This window comes from Trichosurus vulpecula, chromosome 1 (genome assembly GCF_011100635.1).
Source record: "Trichosurus vulpecula isolate mTriVul1 chromosome 1, mTriVul1.pri, whole genome shotgun sequence".
NCBI classification, from domain to species: domain Eukaryota; kingdom Metazoa; phylum Chordata; class Mammalia; order Diprotodontia; family Phalangeridae; genus Trichosurus; species Trichosurus vulpecula.
In genome coordinates this window covers 491,169,449-491,180,156 of record NC_050573.1, presented here as the reverse complement: position 1 = coordinate 491,180,156, position 10,708 = coordinate 491,169,449, and the positions used below count along the sequence as shown (strand labels likewise).

The 10,708-nt window shown below is 39.7% G+C and overlaps 1 protein-coding gene across 1 annotated transcript; it reads left to right on the top strand.

Annotated features, from left to right (window-relative positions):
- The first annotated feature begins 419 nt into the window (after positions 1–419).
- Positions 420–8,804, top strand: HINT1 (histidine triad nucleotide binding protein 1). Its single transcript, XM_036737557.1, has 3 exons — positions 420–642; positions 2,785–2,889; positions 8,491–8,804. Exons 1-3 carry the CDS (start codon positions 532–534, stop codon positions 8,653–8,655), a joined length of 381 nt encoding a protein of 126 aa, XP_036593452.1. The 5' UTR covers positions 420–531; the 3' UTR covers positions 8,656–8,804.
- The last annotated feature ends 1,904 nt before the right edge of the window (positions 8,805–10,708 follow it).

Genomic DNA, 10,708 nt, shown 5'->3' with positions numbered 1-10,708 from the left:
GCCCTCTTCCGGTTGTAACGTTCTAGCTGAGACAAGCACAGAGATTGCAGCGTCATTAGGCTGGGAGCCCCAGCCAGCTCTGTCCAACAGTCGCGATGTCTGCCCTTTGCACCCAGTGCCTAGAGCCGAGCCCAGTTATGGAGCATGCTCAATATGGTCATGTTGCCAAAGCAAGTTTCAGTGTAAACAGCAAATGCTGATTTCTAGCCGTGCCGAGGGGTAGGTAAGAAAAGAAAAGTGATCCGTGAGGTGGAAGGATTCTTACTCCTACTAGGTTTCTACTAGCGCCGTTTGGCTTGGCCGCTACCTATTTTCCATATAGTTTTTAACCGGCCTTTGTTACTCAAACCAAACTCCGGAGAGAATCCGCAAGTTAAACTCCCACGTGGCTTTGGCTTCTTGGTGTGGGCATGCGCAGTAGCGGGGCGCGCTGCGCTCACAGGGAAGTGCTTTCCCGAGGGCGCCCGGGCGGAGTACCGTTGCGGCTGCGACAGCGGAGGTGGCGGGAGGCGCGCTGCAGGAGCCGCCGCTATGGCAGATGAGATCAGCAAAGCTCAGACTGCCCAGCCCGGGGGAGACACCATCTTCGGGAAGATCATTCGCAAGGAAATCCCGGCCAAAATCATTTTTGAGGATGACCGGGTAGGAATGGGAAAGAGGAGGGCAGCGCGGGGCGCGCGCCGGGAACGTGCCGCACCTTCGGCCGAGGCGGGGGCGACGCCCTTGTCTAGGGGGCCTGGGGGGCGCCGGGGGCAGCCCCCTTAACTGTATGACAGCGCTGTATCGGCTCCTCTCCTCCCCCTCCCGAAGAAAAGCTCCCCGGAAAACCCCACCCCTGCAATCTAGAGAGTGCCAGTGTGACCTTGTGAACGTCACTTCACTTTCCCGGGCGACAGTTTGTGTTTCGTTTTTTAAATGAAATGAAAGGGCGAGACCGGAAGGTCCGTCAGGTCTCTCCAGGTCTGATCTACTGACCTACGGTCCTGCAGCTGCACTCTCGAGCCGGTGACTGGACCTAGCCCGGAGCCTTTCTCCGCTAAGCCGGGAATAAAAGGCCCCGGGGCGGGAGGTCGGGGCTCCTCTGCCCTGGCTGCCGCAGCGCCCGTCCTGGGGATCGCGGCTGCAGCTGAAGTCAGCCGCCGAGGCTCCTCTGACCTCCTCCCGGACCCCCGGGAAGGGCTGTTTGTTCACACGGACGCCTCCGGAAAGAAAGCTCTGGGAGGGGAGGGAAGGGACTGCCTCTGACATTCCTGCAGCCCGCTCCCCCGTCGCCATGCTGCCTGTCCCGGGCGGCTATGCCAAGGGCGGGGTGTGCGGGGGTCGGTTGTGTGGGCGGCGTGCCGCGGACAGCGGCCGTGCGGGCGGAGTGTGCGGCGGGAGGCGGCGCAATCCTGCATGCGCTCTGGGAGGTCAGCAATCTGATCAGTGCCGGGCACTCCTCCCTGCTTTCTAGTGGTGGCCGCCGGGGAAGCCCCAGAGCTTCCCAAGGAGAAAAGCCATCTTACAGGAATGAGAGAGAAACTTACATAATCGGCAGCAACGCCAGAAAACCTTTTGAAACCTGGTGATTTGCCAAATCAAACATTGGTTCCACAGGGATAAAAAACAACCATGGGGCCATGCGAAGTTCTTAACTTTTTTTTAACCTTAGTCTTACAAAACATTTTTATTTGGAGGTGCGATTCTGTTAAAATTCTAGTGTGTTACAAGTCCTTCTCGTAGAACAGCAACAGCACATGTCGGTGTCAGAGCTGAAATGCACTTTTGGAATCACCTAGCCCACTTTTCTGTTTTATAAATGGAGGAGCTGTGTCTTTGAGGGGAAGTGATTTGCATAAGTCTTAACCTAACTATATCCCATCTTCTACCTCTATCTCCCAGCCTTCACAGGGCAATTTAAGCCCCTTGAAATCAGGAATAATTTTATTTGTGTCCTTTATAGTTCCTATCATTAGTCTCAAAGTAGGAAGTTGAAAAATTGTTCTTTTAATTGAAATTGTTGAATTGATCTCCAAATCTAATCTATGTGACTCAAACGTAACCTAGACACTTTAAAAAGAAGGTTCAGGGGACCCGGATTTGGCCTCTCCTTTGTCTCAAGGTTTTACAGCTGCCTTTAATCAGAGTTTGTAAATAGCAAAGGAAAGTGCTATTTCCTTTCATTCAGAAAGTGTGGTATACTAGTTCTGTGACCCTGGACAAGTTACTTAACCCCAATTGCCTCCAAAAAACCCAAAAAGTGTATGGTAAACATTGATATTTAGCATAATAGGCCTTAATATTATTTTCAACAGCTGTGTAGGTTTTACTTTTAGAATCACTATATGTTTTGAAGCCCAAAAAATAAAAAGGTGCTAAGACCTCTATTCAGTCCCTTCGGTTAATTACTTAGGGGAAAAAATAAATACCATAATGTCATAATAATAACTAATATGCATCAGTTGCTCCCTGGGCATCTAAACCAGTTACAGGTGCATTTTTTTCTGACCCAGTAGAATAACTTGATGTAAAGTACATGCATTGTCAGGGTGTATAGTAATCACGATATTTTAGGTTAACAGGAAGTCCGTTTTAAGTATATGTGTGTGTATGTATAAATACACAGAGTAAAGGAGCAGCCAGTATCAAAATACTGGAATCTAACCCCACTTGAGTATTATTGTTTTGTTTTTCCCCTTGAGGTCTATTATTCTAGTAAGCTTCATATGGATAATGTATAATATCTAGAGTTTGAGTTATTTTTTCGACCTTTAGAAACTTCTATGTTTCTCTTTTTTACCCTAGTGTCTTGCTTTCCATGATGTTTCCCCACAAGCCCCAACTCATTTCCTGGTGGTACCCAAGAAACCCATTACCCAGATATCTGTTGCAGAAGAAGAAGATGAAAATGTAAGTAAATATAATAAGACCTTTTTTCCCTAAACCTTTGCTTTTTAAAGTTGAAAAAAATAACTTATTCTTGAAAGCTACATTTTAGAACAGAATTTGTAAAACATTCTTTGTATTTCTATACTAGGGTACTGCTCAATACTGGTATTTTGTTTACCTTCTAGCTTTTCTCTTAATTTTGGTTGCTTATGTTTATTTTAGGAAAAGGCTTAAATTTATTCTGATTTCCTCTCTTAGCATTAATCAACATTGAGCACTGAAAAGCAAGTGATTTTAACACAGGGCAGTGTGCTGCAGGCCAGCTGAAGATCAGGTAACAAGAAAAACTGAGAAATCAATTCTTTCTATTCTAAATTAAGTATCATCAGTCCAATCAACTTATTCTTGTATGCCATTATTGCTAATCCTCTCACTATCTTTGTCATTCTCTGGCTGTGCTATAGCTTGTAAATTTCCTTCATAAAATGTGGCTGTTAGCACCTAGAACTGGATTCAGTACTCCAAATGGGTTCTGATCATAGCAGCCTACAGATGGATAGTTCCATCACCGTGGATACTCACTGTACATTACTTAATTCAGGATCTTCCTTTTTGGAATTATTTTGATTTGCATAATGAGATTTTTGCTTTTTAACCAGTTTTCTTTCAGATTTTCAGACCTTGGGATCCTGCCTAACTTTTCTTTTAATTCTTTGAAATTTTTCTCCTAAAGTCCTAGACTATGTGTCAGATTATTTCATTTATTAAACAGTTAAATATCTCTCAGTGTTTGATTACTTGAAACACACAGCTTTGGATTTTCTGGGGTACTTTTCATCAAGGGGTTTCTTTTTTTTCTTACCTGGAAGAAAATACAAAATATTATCTGCAGAGAAAACTTTAAATAAAAAGTATACGTAATTTGAATGTTAAGACCGTTGACACATGTAACTAGAAAATTTTTTAACACTGTATACTAAAATCAGTAGTTTCCTTGTTAATGTCTTAATATTCATTACAAATAAGTTGGTTTTTTTTAAATCTAGATTTATGATTTCATCTGTCCAAGGAACATCACAATGTAGAAACTTTTCTGCAGTTTTTCTATAGCTTATAATCTGAGAGTTGCCTGGGGGAGTACTGTAAGATTAAGTGATTTGTTAATTGCAGTACTTGAACTCAGGTTTTTCTGACTGCAACCCCAGTCTTCTATTGATTATATCACACTGCATGAGTACATGAGTCATTGGTGTGTGTCTGTTTTGTTGAAATACCCCACATTTCCTTGTCAGAAATTAATTGGGTAGGGTCATGGTAGTAATATTCTATTTTTTCTTTCATGCGATTTAAAATACTGATTGTGCCTTTTTCAAAACAGTACTAGCTTATTTTTAAATACTATAAATAGGTATATTTTGTCTAATTATGATTTAGTTGAATATCCTAGAGAAGCAAAGCTAGTTTCAGTCCTCATCAGTAATATTTCCCCTTTACCCTAGAATCTAAACAAATGGTTTATGGGATAAGATTTTATAAAAGGTTGAAAGGAAATAATGAGAAAATGTTGAAGGAAGTCAACTATATATTGGCTTATGATTAGAAAATAAAATTTTTCAAGGTTTTTTTTTTCTCTGCCTCTTGCCTAAAAGTACAAATTATCTTATCTGCCATCTGTTATCCTATACAAAAATCTTTCTAAGAAGCTTTATTATGGCATGGAGAGGTAGTCTTGAATTCTTAAGTTGCTGTTTTAGGAGATTGGAAACTTCATCCGTTTCTACCTTGCTGAGAAGGGTTTGAGTTTGGGCCTGGTGACAGATTAAATCTATCCACAATCTGAGGACCAATGTAGCTAAGCAAGGAGAAACTCATCACCAGTAGATTTGCCTGTAGGTGATCAACCAACAAGGGTAAGTGTTCATTAAGTTCTTGCTGTGTGCCAAATACTGTGTCAGGTGCTGAGGATACAAAGACAAAATTGGAACATCCTCTTCCCCACAAGGAGCTTACAGTCTATTAGATGATGAATTCTTTGGTCATGGCAATCAAGAAAGAAAGAAAAATTTAAAGTATGACACCCTTTTGATTCTTCTATGATGGCAATGGAATGGCAGAAAAGAGAGCAGAAGGTGCTAAGAAGCATACTATATTAGCATGATTTGTAAACATTATCCTGTTACTTATATAGTTAATTATCCTATATTGGTATTATTAATTATAAATATTAACTATTGTTACTCTAAATATGAGGTCTTTGTCCAATGACCCAACCAATTGTTGGACTGCTAGAAGATTGGAATTATATCAGTACTAGTATTCTTGCAATAAATACAAAAGTCCACAAAGTTTCAACTAAAAGGATAGATGGCATGGGTTTTCCTGCAGAGGTGAATAAAGGAGTTAATGAAGTTGATCTTTACCAAGTACAAATACTCAGAAATATAGAAACAAGACATTTTTAGTTACCTTGTCAATCAGTAAACATTTATTAATTACAGGGTGTCCCTAAAGTCTGGGCACATAGGAAATCTCATTAACCGTTTCACCGAATACTCTGTGTTGTTCAGCAACTTCTTTTTCTGGGGTATGCTAAAGGAGAAGGTGTACTCAATGAAAATCACAGATGGAACACACTCGACTGAGCGTATAAACATAAAGAGTGAATGTGTTATAATACACGGCAATGTGGAGTTATTGCATCACGTTCACGTGAATCTTGCAAAGCGCATCAACCTTTGCATCACAAATGATGGAAATCATATTGAAGATGTTATTTCTTAATATTCCAATTAAATACAATGTTGTTGAAAATTTCATTTCATTTCTTGAAAATACGCATTTTTGCCTGTGTTTCCAGACTTTAGGAACACACTGTATTTCTTATGTTCCAGGCACTGTGCTAAGCACTTGTCTTTCCGTGTTTATGGTGGGCATAAGCCAAAAGCCACTATGAAGATAATTACAGCTTTCTTGCCAACGTTTGTGATGGACTGAAGTAAAGAAATTCTATGAAAAATTTGGTGAAGTCTTCAAAAGCTAAATTTGATATTCACTGCCTTTGGAAGGATAGTGGAAAGTATTGAAAACTTTAGCTCAGGTTTGAGATATGAAAGAGGTCAAAGGCTTCATTGATTACTCATAACCTTTATGCCTGTAGCAGTCATTTTACAATGTTTTCCCTTTGCCATCTAACCTTCTCTTATAAAAACTAACCAACAAAGTGACTGCCACAACTTATGTAAATCTCTATTTTTTATACCCCATCTCTACGAGAAATGGAAGGATGTTCTTTGAATACTTACAGAAAAAAATTAGAAGGCACTGGATATGATGAGCTTCAAACAAATGCATTCTCTCCCCCTCTCTGTCACACATGCATGACTGGTGATAAAGCAAAGGTCACAGTCCAGCCTGACTTCTTAAAAACTGTCACTGTGGATAAATTAAAAGAAGAAGACATAATGACTTTATTTGTCTCTATTTCCTATAAGCCTAAAGAATATAAAAGAGCCATAAACTGATTTAGTGAGCCAAATGCAGTAGTATGGCAGCTAAAAGTAAAATTGATTTAAGATACAAACTCATTTATAAAACAATGTACAGTGTATCCCTAAAGCTTTAACCTTCACTAAGACTTTTGGGACACACTGTATAGTAGGATGACAGAAGATGAGAAGCAGTATTTCCTCAGAAAAACATCAAAAGTCAATGAAAGCAAAAACAAGTCTACCCAAATGGCCCACACCATCCCAAGAGCATTTGTGCATAAACTTGAAAGAAAAGTGACTCACTATTAGAGACTACACCTTTATTAGCAGAATTTACTGCAAAGAATATAATATTCTGCTTTATTAGAGAAAAATATCCACTTCAGCAAGAGGAGTCTTTCATATATATGTTAAAATTATATGAGATCTGCTGGTAAACCAGCACAGTAATTCTTTTTAGTGTCCCTTTGATTATTGTTAAGTGAAGCATGATTAATATGTGTGTATGTATTACAAACCTATAAAAATGTATGTTTTCTCCTGTCATGGAGAATGTACCTCAGAATTTGCAAGTAGAAGAGAGATTTTCTTTGAATGGTGAAGTCCTTTAAGTTTTGTCTGATTGCATTAAGCTTCTCACAATGATACAGGCCTCTCTCAGTGGAACTAATGATGAGTCAGAAGAGGTCAACCTAACAATCACGTGGTATAGTGGAGAATGAGATCGACTTATCCTGGATTCAGCTCTGCTACTTAATAATTGTTTAACTTTGGGCAAGTCATTTCGCCTTTCTGAGCCTCAGCCTCCTCACCTGTAAAACAAGAAGGGGTTGGACTGTGGCCTCAAAGGTCTCTTCCACCTGTAAATATAGGATATCATTACACTATTCATGTAGTTTTAAGATTTTAAAGCTTGAATTCTTTTTTAAAACCTGTCTCTCTTTTTTTGGATGTATGATTTGAGCAAGATGGGAGCTTCAGTATGGGAATGTCTTCCACCAATGCAGATTGAAAACTCTTCTGTAAATTACAATTGCTAACTTGTATATAGCATTTACTATGTGCCAGGCACTATGCTAAACATTTTACAGTTATTATCTAATTTGATCCTCAAAACAACCCTGGGAAGTAGGTGCTATTATTCCCCCCATTTTATAGATGAGGAAGCAGACAACAGGTTAAGTGACTTGCCCAGGGTCACTCAACTGTTAATTCTCTGAGGCTATATTTGAACTCATCTTTGAATCCAGACCCAACTCCATCCAGCGCACCACCTAGCTACACGTTTTTTTTTACAGCATGTTACATTTCACAGGAAATACATGAAATAAATGAAAAGTGCTCATTGCCCAGACTGACATGAAGGCGGATAGCCAGTCTTTTGAGTTAGCAAGTTGGTGTTTGGGGCACTGCATGTGTACAGTGTATTGGACTAAGAATTGACTGAAGGAAGAGACTAGGCTGAAAAGCATTTGAGAAGTTGCAATGTGCTTTTCACAATCCTCAGATTCTACTCATTTTTGTTTTGTTTTTAGGGGGGAAGGCAGGGCATTTGGGGTTAAGTGACTTGACTAGGGTCACACAGCTAGTAAGTATGTCAAGTGTCTTAGGCTGGATTTAAATTCAGGTCCTCCTGACTCCAGGGCTGGTGCCCTACACCTGCGCCACCTAGCAGCCCTACTATCCATTTTTTTTTAAACACAGGTGTTTTCCTAATGATATGTAGTTAAACTTGGAGCAGCATGATCTTTGAAAAAAATCAATATTTTAAGTTCTACAGAGGTGGGCACAACCAGCTTGTAGCATGTTTTCATTGATGACCTGCATGTAAGAAATAGTCTCAAGAAAATGTATGATTGGACAAAGAAGTGGATGGGATCAGACTCAGTGTGAGAGTAAAGGATAGTAGAATACCCACTGGGTATCCTCAAAAATACACTTAACTATAGAGGGAGGCCTCTGACGCAGTTGGTGGATCCTTTCGGCAGAGCATCTACAAAATTGTGAAGAATCTGAGGGTATATTGCCCAAAGACTTTTCTAGGGATAAATTTTAACTTGATAAATGATTATTTATTCAAAAGTGGTAGGCTATATCTTGCTAGTACTGATCATGTAATTTTTATTCTTTTTAGCTTCTTGGACACTTAATGATTGTTGGCAAGAAATGTGCAGCTGACTTGGGTTTGAAGAGAGGATACCGAATGGTGATCAATGAAGGTGCAGATGGGGGGCAGTCCGTCTATCACATCCATCTACATGTCCTTGGAGGACGTCAAATGACATGGCCTCCTGGATAAATTGTTGGAATAATTTCTCTTATTTAGAGAGCAAGGCAGGTTTACAACATATATGTTAAGCTGAGTATACTTAATGATTTCTGTGAAACAAGAAATTGGGAAATCATTTAAAAATGTACACAATAAAAGACAGTTATCTGTTTCCCGTGCTTCTGAATTTGACTAATTTTTTTTTATTTTTTCCAGTATATGGACTCTTTTCATTAAAAAAAAAAAACCCTTAGAATTGGTGGCAACTTTAAAAAATGGTCCATTATAGTTTACTTAGTGTTTAGACATGTTTCTATTTAGGGAACAAATATTGGAGGTAAAGAAACCTGCAAATAATTTCTTCTAAATTCTGGGTTTGTCAACGAGTATATAATTAGTACTGTTTAACAGCAGTATGTTGGAGATTTAATGACTACCTGCTACAGAAGCCACTTTTTGGTTTACATTGGGGGTGCCTATTGTGGCTAGTCAATTTCAGAGGAGGTCATTGGAGCAAGTATGAAGAAAATATGTAGCATGGTTTTGATACTGTGATTAAAAGGAATCCCTTTAGAAGACTTATATTATTACAATGTATATGCTTATGAGAGCCATCCAACCAGTATTATATTTCTTATAATCCTATAATAGTATACATGTGCTATCATATATATGTGCTATTATCTAATATGCACACACATACTAAAATGAATTTGTAACCTCATCAATTTGGACATTTCCTCCCATCCATCCTTGCTCATCTGTGAGAAATTTGTGTCCTCCCATAAGTTTATTACAATTTCCTTTGACTTTGTGCAGCTCTCAGTGTAATAATCAGGCTTTCTACCTGTCTTCTTTTGGCCTCACCAAACCTCTTCTAATTCTCCTCAAATCTCATCCAATTCGAGGTCAGCAGGCTTCCCTGGAATTTGGGAATATTGTATAAATTCAATAGTCATTTCCCCTACAGAAAGTGTCAAATGTGAGTTATATTCATATTTGCTGATAATAATCTCCAATACAAGTTCTTTGAAGTAGGAACTGTTTCATTTTGTCTTTGTGTGCCTGGTGTCTAGCACGATGTCTAGCATAGCATAGGCACTCAATAGATACTTATTGATTGACACTAAGAAAGTGTTGAATGAATTAGACATTTAAAACTATTCTCTAAGGTAAATGTTATCCCTTTCAAAAGATAAATTTAGGACTTCCAAAGGCAAAGCCAAGATAATGGAGTAGAGAAGTACTCAGCCAAGATCTCCCAACATTACCTTCCAAACAACTTAAAAATAATGCCTCAAGTTGAATTCTGGAGTTGCAGAGCCAATAAAAAGTCAGAGTGAAACATTTAGTCCAAGACAACATAGAGCAGAAAGAAAGATCCGCAACACAGGATCCAGCCCACATGGATCAAACACCAGTGTTGATGATAGAAACAGCAGCAGCTTCAGGAGCACTCAAGCCAAACACAGTAAGACTACCTAGCAGGTGGTCAAAAAGAGATTACAGGGTACCCCTGTGCTAACACTGGATTTAAATTCACTTGCTGTTTGGCAGCTCCATTTTTGAGTCATAGTTCAAAGGCAGAGAGGAGCACTTTCAGTGAGGGAGTGGGAGCAGTGAGGGGCAGTTCACTTCCTGCCCCAGGTGTTCAAAGAGCTTGAAAATTAGTATCATTTCCAATCTCAATGGAGGAGGGGCCCTGAGGAGTAGCAGCAACTTAAATCCCAAGGTATCAGGGGCCCTTCCTGAGTTAAAACCAGAGTGCAGAAAGGGGAGCAGAGACCATGTTTCTCCTGAGATGATTCCACCTTGGAAGTACCAAAACCTTCCAAACCCCCAGAACTAGCTCTGAAAAAAGCAGTGTGAAAATCCTGAAGTTTGAGATGAGAGTTCTGCCTCCCACCCACAGCAAGAACAGAGGCCAACATTAACATAGTTTCAGCCACCAAAAAGTTGTTTTATACAGCTAGAAAGTAAAATTCATCTTGAAGAACAAAAGGTCTGGAATATCAAGGGAATTAAAAGGAATGCCAGTGAAGGTAGCCTAGCCATACCTGGTCTTAAATTGTATTATAAAGCA

Excerpts from the sequence above, each read along its gene's own strand:
- HINT1 (XM_036737557.1), top strand. The coding sequence starts at position 532 with ATGGCAGATGAGATCAGCAAAGCTCAGACTGCCCAGCCCGGGGGAGAC. Across the intron at positions 643-2,784 it reads TCATTTTTGAGGATGACCGG|TGTCTTGCTTTCCATGATGT; the intron begins GTAGGAATGGGA and ends TTTTTACCCTAG. Across the intron at positions 2,890-8,490 it reads CAGAAGAAGAAGATGAAAAT|CTTCTTGGACACTTAATGAT; the intron begins GTAAGTAAATAT and ends TATTCTTTTTAG.